The 16,062-nt window shown below is 47.4% G+C and overlaps 2 protein-coding genes across 3 annotated transcripts in view; both read right to left on the bottom strand.

The window, feature by feature from the left end:
- Window positions 1-91: 91 nt before the first annotated feature.
- Window positions 92-8,442, bottom strand: Cfap298 (cilia and flagella associated protein 298). 2 transcript variants are annotated; one of them, XM_005345350.2, is made up of 7 exons: window positions 8,164-8,442; window positions 4,474-4,641; window positions 3,476-3,543; window positions 1,899-2,057; window positions 1,633-1,764; window positions 637-732; window positions 92-345 (listed from the first exon to the last, which is right to left on the bottom strand). In XM_005345350.2, exons 1-7 carry the CDS (start codon window positions 8,300-8,302, stop codon window positions 235-237), a joined length of 873 nt encoding a protein of 290 aa, XP_005345407.1. In that variant the 5' UTR covers window positions 8,303-8,442; the 3' UTR covers window positions 92-234. The 2 variants fall into 2 exon arrangements, with proteins under 2 accessions (XP_005345407.1, XP_026644630.1); XM_026788829.1 differs by lacking the exon at window positions 8,164-8,442 and adding an exon at window positions 8,022-8,146.
- Window positions 8,443-10,707: 2,265 nt separating this feature from the next.
- The window catches only part of Synj1 (synaptojanin 1), a 32,558-nt gene continuing 27,203 nt past the window's right edge, over window positions 10,708-16,062 (bottom strand). The window contains 2 exon segments of the mRNA XM_026787832.1: window positions 10,708-13,489; window positions 14,943-14,966. Of these exon segments, the coding sequence (XP_026643633.1) occupies window positions 12,704-13,489; window positions 14,943-14,966 (810 nt within the window). The 3' untranslated portion in view covers window positions 10,708-12,703.

Genomic DNA, 16,062 nt, shown 5'->3' on the forward strand with positions numbered 1-16,062 from the left:
CCACCTGCGAAGCTTTGGTGCGCCCCAGAGCGCGCCCTTAGACGCCACACAACTGTCCTAGACTGAGAATGATTTACACAGTTTCTCTTGAGTATGTATTTATTAAGTTCTAAAGCCATGAATGCCTTATTTCAAAAATACAAACTAAAAGAAACTGGAAAATAGAAACGTCTATGTCTTTTACAGTATTTATAATATTTGCCCTGGGAAGGTGAGCTGGTGGCTCTGATGGCCTCATCTGGGTCTCCACTTTATGTCTTTTACCCCATGAAAATGTCTTTTCAGAGCCGTGTTGTCGGCCCACGGAGAGTTCAAACAGGAGTCGTCATCATTTTCTTCCAGTTTCTGGAAACAAACATGCTTTACTCAGGATGGCATTTCAGGAAAGTGGTTCAGGTAGTCTGAGGAAGGTCTGGGTCACTTCCTGTAACCCCCACCCCAAATGCCAGCAGGACCCTTCGGGGTCTAGAGCTGGTGACAGCCTTGGACAGCCCAGAAAGGCCATTCCCTAACACTGGTTGGTCGTCACAGGACCCCGCCCACGGGTGAGCCGTGGGATACAGTCTGCAGCCCCAGCTCTGTGTCTAGCCCAGCCCTCCCCGGCCCTGCCCTCCCCCCTGACTACCCTATGGCTACCTTGAGCTCCTCCTGTCTTCTATGGTAGAACAACATTAGCTGCTTGTGCTCCTCACTGCTAATGATCGGCTCCCGGGCTGGTGCACCCTGGCCTCTCTGAAAGGCAAACACAGAGCAAACTGGGGACTGAGACATTCTTTGTGCAGGAGACATGGGAACATGGCATGTGCTTATTTTAACTGTCTCTGTCAACAGTGAAGACGGCAGGCCGAGATGCCACCATGCAGCCTGGGCATCAGCACGGCTGGGGCTCTGGACTTGTGGTGGATGCCATCTCTACATGGCCATTCCCAAGGAACCCACGGCGAACCCAGGGTGGGTGGGAGGGTGTTTAGAGCCACAGCCTGAGACACAGAAATCTATAGGCCTTGTTCCCAAAACTCCACAGAAATGGGGCAGGAGCGGCTAAGTGGAAACACCTCAGCTGGACGCTCCCAACACCTCCAGCCCTTCTCAGCACGGGGCACCAGCAGCCTCAAAAGCCCTAGAATCTGTCTTGGTTGAATTTTCCATTACCAGGAACATTTTTGCATGCAGACCTGCTTTTTTGGTTGAAATACTACAAAAAGGAAATTTCTACTTTAAACTGGGGCCAATAGGGCTGAGAGTATGCACAGGTTTAAAAGTTGTTTAGATTTTCTGTAAAACTTCATCACAACACTGACTAGATTTCATCAAACCAACACACAGCACTGACTAGACTTCATCAAACAGAAGGTGAACACACAGCACTGACTAGACTTCATCAAACAGAAGGCGAACACACAACCCTGACTAGGCTTTATCAAACCAAAGGCGAACATACAACCCTGACTAGACTTCATAAAACAGAAGGTGAACACACAACACTGACTAGGCTTTATCAAACAGAAGGTGAACACACAACACTGACTAGGCTTCATCAAACAGAAGGCGAGCACACAACCCTGACTAGGCTTCATCGAGCCGAAGGCGAACACAGCACAACTTGCAAAGCAGAAGCCTCCGCTCACACACCTGCTGGATCTTGACGATGATTTTGGTCTTCTCATTTCTCCCCACATAGTCGGAGAGTTTCTTCGTCCTCCTCAGCTCCTTGGCAGCCCACCACAGCTGTGCTTCCGCCTCCGGGATGACTTCCAGTGCCGCCTGGGGTCAATCGTACAAGCACAGGAACTCCTTGAAGGGGGAAGGCACATGCAGCCCACCCTGGAGCCTGGCTGGAGGCCCTTCAGGCACAGGCAGCTCCAGCGCCCTGCTCACCCCACAACCTCCAAGCACACCTGAGTTCCTGACAGATCTTCTTTATTTTCAAATTCCATCCGGATGGGATCGTATGGAGGCAGCCCCATGGGATAAACGATCATCACTGCACCTCGAAGCTGGTCCAGGGCATCTTTCACCATCTCCATGGTAACAAAGACTCCAGCTTCCACTTGTTTCTGAAAGTGAACCATGCAAAAGTCAATAAACACCCAGCGGTTTCCGTATGAGGCCTGAGACCCTGCTAGCACAGCCACAGAAGAGACCAGAGAGTTGCTGCTTCCCAGATGACTGCTGCCCACTTCAGGGCTGAGCTGAGGACACGGTGGCCCTGGCAGGAGCAGACTGCGAGGGACACCGGAGAGGTCTGCAGACCCACACCCAGCAGGATGGTTGGGAGGAGATGGAGCAGGCCGCCCCAGGACAGGTGCAGCCTTGGGCAGGTGGGAGCGGAAAGGGGGAGCCAGAGTCTGTTAGGAAACGGATCCCGAGCTGCCGTGGGTACAACATGGACCGAGTTAGAGGGACATCAGCCAGAAGCTCTGAAGAGAACACAGGAAAGAGCTACATAAAGAACGTGTCTACTGTTTGCACCAGAAGGCGCTGGTGACACTTCGGGAACTTCACTTCACACAACGGTAGCTTTCTGTGGGTCCCTCAAGGACTGGGCAGGGCGGACAGAGCTGCAGGCCTGTGATCCCAGCCCTCAGGGAGCTGAGGCAGGACTGCCATGAGTTCAAGGTCTGTTTGGACTACAACTGAGTACCAGGCTGGCCAAGGCTGTACATGAAAAGTCTCAGAAATAAAATGAATTAAAAAAAAAAAAGATTAGCTAAGAGCTTGGGGAATGCTTAGAAGTCCACTTTGTGGGGTGAATCTGGGAGTGGAGGACAGGCAGTGAGGTCAAGACATGCACAGGTGGGGGCAGCGACTGCTCCCCACGCGGATAAACGTGACAAGTGACATACTAAGGATTTTTACATGTATTTGGTGTGTGTGCTACAGCACATGGGGGGCGGGTAAGAGGGCAGTCTGTGGGAGTCAGTCTCTGACCACCAGGTGGGGCCTCAAGTTAAACTCAGGCCTCTCGAAGTTAGGTGGTCAGGCACCTTTATCCACTGAGCTGGCTCTCCAGCCCCAGGTGCGTGAGTATTCCTGAATTCTTTCTATCCGGGGAGCATATCTGCCCTCTCACGGTATTGTGTTCCTGTGAAACAGGCTGTATGTAAAGGCTGGAGATGATTACAGAAAACACTGCTCTACAGGGAACGTCTCTACCAACCCTGCTTCTGTGGGCTACAGTGAAACTCCCGGGCTTAGCTTTCCAAATTCTAGAGGAACAGTATAGTGGAGCCTGCATTCACGCAAGACGATAAATGCTTTGTTTGCTCCCTGTCATCATCTTGTCCTCAAATAGGCTTTTTTGCTTTGCCACTGGGAAGCAGAGAAAGAAAAGAGAAAACTGGAAACGAAAGAGCAATAGAAAGGCGGGGAGCAGAGAGCAGAGGGGACGGAATGTGGGCTGGCAGCTAAGGCACGCATCTCAGGAACGTCCACTTCAAAGACGGAATCGCGTCCATCCTACTGAGAAGCTGACCTTAGAAACGATGGCTTTGGCTTCGTCCACCGTCTTCTTTAAAACCTGCTTCATTTTCTCATTTGGAGCTATTAGGGAAAAAAGGACAGACAGTTGTCAAAATCCCGGGTGTTCTGGAACTCTCCTGCTGAACCAGGGAACCTGAGACGTGAGTATGAGTCTGGAATTGACAAAAGGGACACAGATGTGGGAAGCTAGGCAGACTCCCCAGCAAGGGGAGAGGTCTGTGGCGGCTTTTACACGGTTTGGTGACAGCTGTAAAGCCAGGCCAGAGGAAACACCAAGAGGACAGCGCCAACGAAGGGAGCAAGAGAATTCCAGGCCTCTCAGGCGACATAGCTGTGACTCAACCCTGTCACAGTGGCTCAAACACAGGCAGAGGCAGTACGTGGCTGGGATGGCTCAGAGCAATACAACTGTAAGTATGTATGTATGTACGCACGCATGTTTGTTTTGAGTCAGGGTCTCTCTCTGTTCCCAGACTGGACTGCATGCCCCAATCTTCTTGCCCTAAGCTCCTGAGTGCTAGGATTATATGCGCCTACTTGACCCACAAAACCTTATTGTACCTGAGCACTGTCCAAATGCGGAACATAACACCAAATCCTAGTTCCCGAGTTTAGAACTAAGCACGGTGGAGACAGCGTCCCTGAATTTAGGGAGCATGGTTCTGTGCTCGTCCATTTCTGACCTACGGAAATGGCAAACGGCGTGGCTCATCTACCCTGTGAAGGAGGCTGCTCGATAGGAGCAGGCAGGCCTGGATGGGGTTTAGCACAGGAGGTTTGCAGCGCAGTTTTTCAGGTCTGCATTAAAAATGTTTTTACATGATGTGGGCGTGCTTCTGTGTGCCAGGGTACATATGGGGGACTGCGTGGACTCGGTTCTGGGGCTCAGACTCAAGCCGCCAAGTTTATGCGCCACTCTTACTGCGGAGCCATCCTGCAGCTTAAAGAACTGCCTTCACGTGCAAAGACAGGAGGGGGAAAGCCGGTTACCTTGCCCGTTCCTCCGTCCGATGTCGTCCTTTTTGAAGACGGAGCCGCCACTAGGCACGCACTTCTCTCCCCACTCATCCTTCAGCTTCAGCTCCTGAATCTGCTCGTCTGTCAGCCCTTGCATATTAGGGGGGAGGAACACACCGTGTTCTGCCAGCTCTTCCATCTCTGAAAAACAGGAGAGGGCAGCCACTCCTGACTGGGATCACTCACACCCAGACTCGCACGCGTGCGTGCTGGCCCCTATAGCTCACTATTTTAACCTACGTCATGAGCCACGTGTCAGACCTTTCTTCATCTTGGACAAAGGCACTAACTAGCCCTCAGTCAGGGGAAGCACAGCGAGCTTCAGTCATCCCCCCACCCACATAGTAAGGCTCTGTGCTCAGGAGTTAAAAGATTAACGGTCATTTAAAGAGCACGCCTAACCACACAGCCAGCCCACCGCACGGCTTTGCCATTTTCCAAGGAGAATCTCAGATGACCCCATTTAATGGAACCTCGTGAAAGAGGCAGGACAGTTGCTTAAACCTGCCCACCTTCCCAATCTCAAACCTGTGATCCGAGGCTTGCTGAGAACACCCGGCTATGAGAACCGCACAAAGAGGCTCACTTGGTAAAATGCTTGCTTTGTAAACATGAGGTGCTGACTTGGATCCCTGAACTCATGTAAAAAACACTTATACCTTTGTACTGGGGAGGAGGGTTGAGGAGGGGTGAGGAGAGAGCTGGGCATCCCCGGTGGGGCTTCGCGGCCAGCTGCACAGGCCAATGAGACCCCATCTCAAAAACACAAGGTCATACAAGTTACACACACATACACACACCATACAAGCACACATACACACATGCGTTCTCTCATAAAACTTTACACAAACACTGTGTAAACAATTTAGATAAATCACGGGGAAGGATTTAAGGCAGTTGTCCTGGTTGGTTTTTGTCAACTCGGCACAAACCTATCCATATCTAGGGAGGGGAAAGCTCAACAGAGAAAACGCTTCTTTCAGATTGCCCATAGACAAGTGTAGGACAAACAGGATTGATGTGGGAAGACCCAGCACACTGTGGGTGGTGCCACCCATGGGCACATGGTCCCAAGTGGCATAAAAAAGTCTGAGTGAAGGAGTCTTCCTCTATGGCCTCTGCTCCAGTTCCTGCCTCCAGGTTCCTGCCCTTCACAGACCAAAGCTTCAAAAAAGAAACAAACTCTTTCCTCCCCAAGTTGGTTTGTTCCCACAGCTACAGAAAGCTACCGAAGACAGAACCTGGTATCAGCATCCTGGAGTTTCAGGACAGACCTAACCATGTTTTGAGGACAATAGTGTTAATGTCTGGAACCTTGTGCTGGAAGAGCCATTGAGTGCTCAGAGCTTAATGGGCTGGTGTGGGAGCCTGAGATATGAGTCCCGAGAGCAATGCGGACAATGGAGGTCTGGCTCGTGAAGGTTCAGAGGGAAACAAAGATGCGACCTGGGTCACTCACATGATAATTTGTATTAAAAACCTGTGGTTCTGGTCAGCTGGAGCTGAGAAATGAGCTGCAGTTATCAAGAGACCAGAACCACTTGGCTGGAGCGAAACACAGCTCAATTGGCTGTGGATAAGAAGATACCAACACCATCGAGGCAAAACGCTCTTCCTCGTGGGGGGGGGGTCGTCAGCAGTCACCAGACAGATGCAGAGGAAGCAAGATGAGGATGCTGCACTGAGAAAAGGTACCAAGGGCTGGAGAGATGGCTCAGTGGTTGGGAGCATTGCCTGCTCTTCCAAAGGTCCTGGGTTTGATTCCCAGCAAACACATGGTGGCTCGCAGCCATCTGTAATGAGGTCTGGTGCCTGCAGGCATACACACAAACAGAATGTTGTATACATAATAAGTAAATAAATAAAAAAAAAAGAGAGAAAAGGTACCAAGCCACGTGGCTAAACATGGACAAGAAGTATGCGTTAATTTAAGTTGTAAGAGCTGGTAAATAATAAGCCTGAGCAATAAGCCAAACAGTTTATAATCAGTATACGCCTCTGTGTGTTTATTTGGAACTGAACAGCTGTGGGACTAGACAGGACAGAAACATCTGTCTGCAAGCTGGGGTCTAAAGGTGCCAAAGCTGTATCTCATGCCTGCAGCCAAACTTGGTAGTGCATACACAACCGCCACATGGTACTACTTTCTGAGGACATGAGGGGGTTCATGGAGGACAGTGGAGGCTGGGCACAGGAAGAGGCCAAGAGGGGCTATTGGTGAAGGTGCAGCGTCAGCTGCAGGGATCATGGAGAGAGGCTCAAACTTGGCATCATGTGGCAGGTGAGACCCTGAAGGGAGGCCAGGAGGCAACTGGTGCCACTGGTGAAGGTGGCAACCAAGGACAGGAGCAGCTGTGGAGTGGAGCCAGCTTCAGCTATGAGATGCCGTCGGTGTGTGTGCTCTGGATGGAGGAGCCTAGAAGAGCTTGAGTCCCAAACGTCTGTCACTGTCCTCTCCAGTGCTGGAGTTTGGCTTTGCTTTGACTTGAATGTTACTGAGTCTAGTCCCTCCCTCTTGGAATGAGAAAGCTGTTAACTTGTTCGCTGACTTTACAGGAACCCGATTATGAGACAGATATTTCAGAGCGGTTTGGACTTTGAGAGACTGAACACTTAGAGTGACTTTTTAAGGATTGTATCTTATCACAGCAACAGAGGCTACAAAAATTCACCTCATGTTTACTATTCAAGTGCATGATCTTATATTTTCCTATCGCATACGTGTTTAAATCTACACCAGAATATATAATAAATATAAATATACATATTAACATGTATAAACCTACACCAACACACACATACACACACACACAAAACTTTGAGCCATTCTATATTGCCTGTCCTTCCTGTGACGAAGACGCTAAGAACCGTGTGTTTCTGTAATACTGGGAATATATGTGACCTGCAACAGTACATACAATACAACACGATAAATGGTGTAAGCGGATGGGATGTTTTTGCACACTATGCTTGGGAGAGGGGCTGAGGTGACTCTCCCTCATCGTCCTAAAGCAGCGCACTGGTGCCTGCCCGACTGCTGACTGGCAATGGCACCCGTAGAGTACATCTGCTAAATTCTAAATTCACCCACAAAACCCTAATATCCCGCACTATACTTTCAACTTACAATGTGAAAGAAGACCCGGAGTTTTCTCTCTCTAAATGTCATCTAATATTGAGCCTGTTTTGAAAGCAGTGAAGTTTAATTAGGGGAAAATATAACAGGTTTTAAGACATTGTCTAGAATGCAGATATAACACGTGTTTCCTAGGAGACAGAAAACAACACCAAGGCTCTCCCAGTGTCCCCCACTTTTGATGGGCGGTCTCAAGGCCAGGACCCAAGCTCTCAAAGTCTTAAAAAGGCGTACTTGACAATCCCCTCCCCGCGGCTACTACACCACCCTCACTCGGGCTAACTCCTTGGTTCTGCTGGGATCTTTCGGCTCCCTCCTACTGCCCTTGGGCCCAACGCCAAATTCTGGCTTCCCCGCTGCCCATCTCTGAGTCGGGGGTACCAACCTCGCCTGGATTTCTCCAGTTGCTGGTCTTCCATCCCGGGTCAACTCTGATGCTCCTTCTCCAGTCCCCAGGTTACTGTAAATCTTTCCGAATCCTCAAACCTCGAGCCCTCCCCACTCCTTCCCCTGTGCACCGGCAGTACCTGTGCAGAGCCGCTGCACCTTCAACCGCCCATTGTAGACGCGGGTCACCTGAATCGTGAGCTCCTCCAGCTCAGTGCTCCCGGGCGCCTGCAGCAAGAACTGGCTCTCGTCGCCTCTCTTCACGTGCAGCACTACCATAGCTGCGCCGAAGGCCCCGCCGAGGGGTAGGGCGGCAGGCAGGGAACAGGAGGCCTGTAGGCTCAAGAGGCCAGCCCGTCCGGTACAGCAGTGAGACTAACTGCTGCCCAGTGGCGGAACCCGGGAATTCGGGCTCACGCGTCCGTCCGGTGAGTAAAAAGATCGGCGCACGTTCGCGGAAGTGACTGTTGCCAGGAGCAACAGTCAAACACTGAGCCGGAAGGGCCTCCTGAGCCCGAGCCTGACGCACAGTCGCCGCTACCGGAAGTGGCAGTGGTCCGGGCAAACCCAAACCAAGCTTCTAGAGGTGAGCGGGACTGTCCAGGGAACCCGGAAGATGAGCTGACAGAGCATGGTAGCTCCCAGTTGAGAACTGAGTGGGATGGTGGGCACCACGGGACCACAGTCGCCCCCAAGCCCAGACTCGTTTCCGCACAGGCACTGATCGCCTCCGGAAATGCCTTCTGCTTCAGATCTGGGGAAGTCACAGTGGCTGCCCCCCCCCCCCCCCAAGACTGTACGGCTAAATCTTGTCCCCACAATCTCACAAAGGGCAAATGTAGGCATTGCAGCTCTAATGGAAAGGGATCCTGGCAGTCGGGAACCAAGGAATATTAAGTGCTACAGCTCGGATGAAAAAGTATTCTGGCAATCGGGAGCCAGGGAATACCACAGCTTAGTAGTTTACAGTCCTGCCCTAGCGAGAGGCTTCCTCAACGAAGCTGTTACAGCTCGTGTTACAGTTCTGCTCCGCTCCATTCCAGCGAAAGGTCTTCACCCAAAACAAATTCAAGCCATTTATTGGGAGGGAAGAATCCAGCAGAGTGACTCCTCTGTCAAAGTGGAAGACTTATATAGGGTTTTTTTGTTTTTTCGAGACAGGGTTTCTCTGTAGCTTTGGAGCCTGTCCTGGAACTAGTTCTTGTAGACCAGGCTGGTCTCGAACTCACAGAGATCCGCCTGCCTCTGCCTCCCGAGTGCTGGGATTAAAGGCTTAAAGGCGTGTGCCACCACCGCCCGGCTTATATAGGGCTTCTAGGGGTGGAGTTTTTCCAGGGAGATTTTCAGGGTGGAAATTGGTCAGACTTTAGACCCTTGAGCTCGGATTAGCTAAATCTCATACTCAGGGATTGAATGGTTTTCTGCTCAGTGATTGATTCGTTTTCTTGCATAGGAATTGGTTGTTTTTTTGCTTAGTTGGGAAGAGCAGATTTGGTTTCAGGAGTAAAGTGTTTCTTTCTTTGGCTCCTTTTAGCCTTTTGGCTCTAATTTCAAGGCCATGGTTTTCTGCTCAGTGATTGATTCGTTTTCTTGCATAGGAATTGGTTGTTTTTTTGCTTAGTTGGGAAGAGCAGATTTGGTTTCAGGAGTAAAGTGTTTCTTTCTTTGGCTCCTTTTAGCCTTTTGGCTCTAATTTCAAGGCCAGGGCATATTTCTTTCACTGACTGATTCTAGGGTCTGGTTTCAGAGTCAGGGTGCATTTCCTTGGTTCTTGGTTCAGGGCTAATTCCTTTCACTGGCTTGGGTGTCAGAGGCAGGGTGTGTTTCTTTCAGTGGCTCTGGTTTCAGGGCTGGGGTGGGTTTCTTTGGCTGGCCCTTTTCCTTCACAGCAAGCAGGCGCAGCACTATTCCTCAGGGTGCTCATAGTGGAGGAGCCCTTGATGCTTTAAGTGTGACAAAAGGGAAAGAAAAACAAATGGAGAGGAAATTCAAATAGAGGAATCAAGAAAATTAACTAGGATAACTGCTCTGTAGCTTTGAAATGATTCCAAATTCAGTTTGGCTAAATAGTGGGTTTCTTCTGTGTGTGTGTGGGGGGGGTGGGGTCGCACTTTATATTACTTACTTGCCAGTGGAAAAAGCTGCTGCCCCTGTAACTGATTGTACTGCAGTGATGCGCGGACACTGGACTGTTGCAGGTCTGGAGCTGATTACCTGTCTCGCTAGCTTAGCCCCTTGAACAGCTAGCCATCCACTGCCCTCCTGGGTCAGACCTAACGTCCCTAAAACTTTTGCAAGCTATAAACTAAGCTTCCAGTAACAAAAGTTAATACAAAGTTCTGATGCCCACAGAAACAACTTCCAGCATCATCCTGTAGCTGCCTCTGGATGCATCCATCAGTGTATTTTAAAGTTGCCATGCCTTATGACTTTACAGAGCTATAAAACTGCGTGAAACTGCTTTCCATGGTAGATCATAGAATTCTGGGTAACCTAAATCCACCATGACCGTTCAAATTTGATCCCAGAATAAATTACCTCTTATTCACGCATGGACACACACACGAAAGAAAAGGAAAAAAAAAAGCACTAACTTATTTTCTTCAAATGTCATAAAATTTGTTTATGTAAAATATGAAAAATAGCTGAGAAAATCTTCCCTTTTGAGTAAAGAAGCCATCTAGCGGTAAAGACATATTTATTTCATATGACAGCACGTTTCACAGGATATGTACAGAATGTATACCACGGACTTTAATACTGTACTTCTATAAAGTATAGTTATAAATATTGTATGCCACATAAGCAATAAAACTCTTACATACATATAAACATCAGTCTACTATAGAGAACAGACATTCACAGATTCTTAGTGTCTATTTTCTGCTCTGCTTTAACCAGAACTGGTAAATATTCATACACAATATCTAGTTTTTTGTAGCAAACTTTCACTTCCTTTGTGCGTTTCCACAGTGTGCCAGGCCAGACAAGGCTGAGCGGCTGCTCTATAGACTTGACAGTGGTTTACCCTGAGGCACACTGCTTAGGGCTGCAGTCGCACGGCGTCAGCTTCCTAACGATGGGTTAGCTTGCTAATGGGGGGCGGATACCATACACACTAGTCACACAGATGGAACAAGCTAATTCACATTTTGAAGCACACTGCTATGGTAATACTGCGGTTTAAGAGCTACTACTGTTGAAATGATTAGAACCCACAAGCACAATGGAAACCTCACGGAGTTATTGCTCCAGCCCCTTCTGGCTGTAGCCGAGGACACTATAGATACAGTATTTGATAACACTGAGCATTTGCAAAGTGCTCTGTCCTAACAGATGGCTCTACATTACAAGTGCAACACAGTCTGCTGTGCTTTTACAAGGATGTGACGGCAGCTATACATGGTTCTAGTCTCACAATACACATCTTTAAAGGTTCATGTGGACACTGGAACTTAGGTGTATATATGTAATTTTTATATAAAAAGAACATTAAAGTCTTAATGTGTAAGGATAATTTTAACTTCAACTGACAACCAACCAAACAACACCTTAGGGAGTTTTCCCAACTGGCTTACTTAACAATATCAAAATACAATGTTGTTTTTTTTTTGTAAAAATTCCATGTACTTCTTCACAAAATTAATAAGAGCAAGATGGGTCGCATACTGGCAGTGCAGGAGACAGAATCCACAGCAAATTTGAGGTATAGCCTCTAAAACCTTAAAGCAGCATCACAGATGGGTTACGGCCTCACACAGGAGGGCACACGCCTGGGATATGTTCCCAGTTCAGAGCACTCAGAGCAAAGCGGTGAACAGGGGTGGAGAGGGACAGGGTCACACAGAAGAGAGCATGCTAGCTCTGCTATTCTGTCCCTGCTGGTCTGAGTGTCTGTCACGTGACTGACCACAAGGCCTGGACTGCCAACTGTAACCCCAGAGAAAGGCATACTAGAGGTACAGGGAGGGAGGTAATGAGGGTGAGTTTGGAGGGCTGGTGTATAGTAGGAGATGGCAGTTCTGTAAAGCAGTCATCCTACTCTGGGCTTGAAAACTAGCGAAAGCATCTAAAGCACACCTGGACGGTAGCCATCTTCTTAATGATGAGATCCCGTCCAGATCATTGTCAGAACTGCTGGGTAAAACTGTATCTGAATTGTATCTCAAGACTTAAGTTTTATAAATATGTATGTCTGTGTGTATATAAACACATGCATATAGACCTCTTGCTAAAGCAATGCCCTCAGAACGGTTTAACTGTAACTCTGGAAGCTCTTTGGTAGATATCCGTGAGTACCAATTGTCAAACAGCAGTAGGCTGGCAGAGTGTCAGCTACAGCTGTGTTGGCTTTGTGTGGTGTTGTATGTGAATTTCTGAGTAAGGACTAGTTTTTAAAGTAGTTTTGAGCACTTCTTAAAATGGTTCCTGCTCTTCCTTATTCATCTGAAGAGAAAGACCAGAACTCCAGTTAGTAACAGGATGTCTTAGTTATTTCCAATATACATGAACTCCAGCGTTGACCACACCCCTGGTGGTCTTTATATAGATATCAGTGCGCGTAACAATTACTTATTGCACATAATGAATAACTAATGCCCCGTTCTCCCGAGTCTAGCCCGACAAAACAGAAACAAATAGCCAGAGCAAACCAGCAGGAACTCCCTTCCCATCATGTAACTATCTTTCTGTGAAGTCCAGTGTGGGAGAGGCCTTAGATGCTAGCGTTGTGCAAGGTCCTGCAGGCAAGCTCGTGCTGGGTGGGAGCAGAGGGGCAGGAGGAGGTGGTGGCCTTCTGGCTGGCAGCATACAGAAAGCAACACCTGCACCTTTACTCCAGTCATCAGATGAAGCTGGCGTGGTACCCAGCAGCGCTGGACAAACTGACTTGGACGTTCCCGCTGTGGGAAAGTCGTCGTCTTCCTCAAAGGTTACCCATCCTTTGGGGTTGCTTGTTTTTACTGTAGACTGGCTCTGCAGATCAAAGTTGTCCTCGAAACCATCAAGTGAACTGGATGGCTTGCTCGTGTCATGAGTGAGAGGCAGGAGAGGAGGGAAAGGACTGCTAGGAACAGGCTCTTCTTTGAACAGCCAAGAAGTTGCCTCTGACTCTTGTGACTGAGCTCGAAATGGGTTTCCAGGGGCAGCAGTCCTGTCTGTAAAAGGATTCCTGCTGGGCAGGCTGGAAAAGGGATTTGCTGAGGTTCCCATACTTCCCTGCAACTTACTCCGAGCTGGAACTGGGGGCATGGCTGGCATGCAACTCACAGAACTCAAAGAGTTAACACTACTTTGCGATGCAGAAGGCAACTGAATCAACATCTTTGGGTCTGGGGTTAGAACAGGTGACATCTGAGCAGACAGCTGAGCCTTTGATACAGCAAGCAGACTAAGTGAGAGAGCTTCAAATGGGTCACTCTTCAACGCTGGCTCTTGTTTGACACCAGAAACTCCATTTGTTTTTACCTGGAAAAGAATGAACACTGAATGACTGGTTCTTACTTATTATTTCCTTTTCTTCTTATCTTTATTATTTCTCCTTTTCTTGAGCAACTATACAAATTTAGAAACTAAAAAGTAACTATAAGTTTTTATTTTGATGGCTTAATAAATAGAATGAAATAGGTAAAATTATGTTCTTGAAGAATTTATAACTAAATAAATCCTTCTATTAAATCCATGTTTTAAATCTCAAAGAAATATGATGGTATAATTTCTTTCATTCAGTTTTTGAAATGGTAAGAAAGAGAATTATATGAGTTTGTTCATATCCTGTTCTTTTAAATTTTAACACAAACTTAAACTTATATGCTAAGAGCATTTGGTAAATATGCATAATAAACTTCCAACACCCATCTATGAGGCTATATTTTCACCTAAATTCCCCACAGAAATTCAATTTTAGGAATAAAAGCCAATTTATGAACATATTCATAAATTCAAAACTGCGGATGGAGTCTTTTCCTTTCTGTTTGGAAAAGTAGAGTTTCAAAGGTTCTTTGCTTTTTAATGAGAGCTGGCTCACTGAATGACACAACTTTCCTTAATGGACCTTCCTCATCCTATCAAGCAAGACAGATAAAAGCAAGGGTTATTTAAAGTGTGGGGTGGGGACACTCCATTTTATATGAACACCAATTCTAAAAGTCCTAAGACCAAAAAGGCTGCGCTGAGTGCACTGGCTGTGAGCCTAGAGCCATGGGAGGGGTGTTCAGAGTCAACATTGCAGCCATGAAAATCGCACTCCCTCCCAATCCCTTGTCCACCAAGAAGCTGGTTGGGCAGCCCGGCCCCTGGACTGAGCAGGCTTAGAGGAAACCGGTGTGCACACAACAGTGAGACCAGACCACCATCCACACTGGATTAACTGTGACCTAAGCAGGATCTGGGAAGGGTGGAGATGTGCTGACATTAGAGGAGCTTCGGCAGAGAAAGGTGTTGGAAGGGCTTTTTAAATGCTATCAATTTTAAAGTACCAACTCTTTCTTACCAAAAAGAATCTGGCTTCTAAAATTATCTGAAAAAAGACTTCCCAAAAGAAATCTAAGGAATAAACAATTAGATTTTGTGTTTATGTAATTATGCCATTGTTAAAACCAAGAACCAAAGTGGATTAGCCAAGTAGGCTTTCATATACAAATCATTTCTTTTTGAAATTATACTTTTTAGTTTTATTAATTTGTATAGAAAACAAAGCAAAAAAAATGGTAAAGCATTAGCAAGAACTAAAATGGTTCCTAAAAATCCAAAATACTAAGAAAAAGCAGATATGAGTTTATGGTATGGTAATAGAATTTATTAATGTGGACGAGTGGGTTTAAAAATGGGTGAAACTTGAGATGTATGATGCGAAAGCCTCATACATCTGCGCTGGGGAGACGGATGGATAGCACATGGAAGGTGATAAACACTCAGGTACCTGTTACCCTGACGGTTGCTCCTGCTTTGAGAAAAGGAACACAGACATCAAAGGAAAGAGTTAGGACAATTCCAGAGCAGCCGCAGCCCCAACCAGACAGTCCTCAGAAAGCTGTGGCTCTAGTCACACATGGGGCTCAAGAAGAGCACGTGCAGGTGATGCCATCAGTTTGTGACCTCAGGATGTAAGCTTTACCAGTGTCCAGCTTGAGTACCAGCCAGCTCAAGTCTCTTATCACTACTTCTCTTACTGGAGAAAATGTACCCAACACCGCTCTGCTGAGGTACAGGTCACCCAACGGAGAGTGTCAGCACCAGCCTTGCTAGTGCTGCTCAAGTTTTCTAAAGGACTTAGAAAATTAATTCCCTTATTATTTCATAGCTGGAAGATACAACAAGGTAAGAAACCAATTTTTGTTGTTTAAAATTGAAATAAAAAACTTTCAATAATCTGGCTGTATTTTAAAAAAATCTGGCATTCTTAAGGCACTGGCCCTTCTGATACTGAAGTTTATATGTAAACACTGGTGTGTGAGCAATAAACAGAATGTGCAGTTTAGTAACTGGTAAGCTCAACTGGGTCTTTCTCAATAAAGTGAAAATCTTTTTGAAAATTAAAAAAAAGATGCCATCCTAAATATATTATGTACCTTAGAATTTCTCGACTTCCTTACCCTTCCTTCTCCCCCTTTTTCCAGTGCAGGGGATGACCCAAGGCTGTGTATGTGTGGCCAGTGTTCTGCCACTGATATACATTGGCGTGATGCTGTAACTCAAGTCACCACTGTCGTGATGACCCAAGGACGTGCCTGAGTGGCCAGTGTCCAGCCACTGACATACATCAGTGTGATGCTCTGTGACTTGAGTCCCCACCATCCTGATGACTCTGGAGTCATGTGCATCAGTTCTGTCTGGCACAGGACAGCAAAGAACAGGCTTACGTTAAAGGTTCAAGGCACTGTCATCAGTATGAAATGGACCTCGGATACAGACATTACAAAGTGGGTGGAGTGAAGGTGTGTCTACTCTAAAATGAATGCCTTAGCCGGGCGGTGGTGGCGCACGCCTTTAATCCCAGCACTCGGGAGGCAGAGGCAGGCGGATCTCTGTGAGTTCGAGAC

This window comes from Microtus ochrogaster, chromosome 2, assembly GCF_000317375.1.
Source record: "Microtus ochrogaster isolate Prairie Vole_2 chromosome 2, MicOch1.0, whole genome shotgun sequence".
Classification (NCBI taxonomy): domain Eukaryota; kingdom Metazoa; phylum Chordata; class Mammalia; order Rodentia; family Cricetidae; genus Microtus; species Microtus ochrogaster.

Excerpts from the sequence above, each read along its gene's own strand:
- Cfap298 (XM_005345350.2), bottom strand. The coding sequence starts at position 8,302 with ATGGTAGTGCTGCACGTGAAGAGAGGCGACGAGAGCCAGTTCTTGCTG. Across the intron at positions 2,058-3,475 it reads CCAAAGCCATCGTTTCTAAG|AAACAAGTGGAAGCTGGAGT; the intron begins GTCAGCTTCTCA and ends GTTCACTTTCAG. Across the intron at positions 1,765-1,898 it reads AAGATCTGTCAGGAACTCAG|GCGGCACTGGAAGTCATCCC; the intron begins GTGTGCTTGGAG and ends GATTGACCCCAG.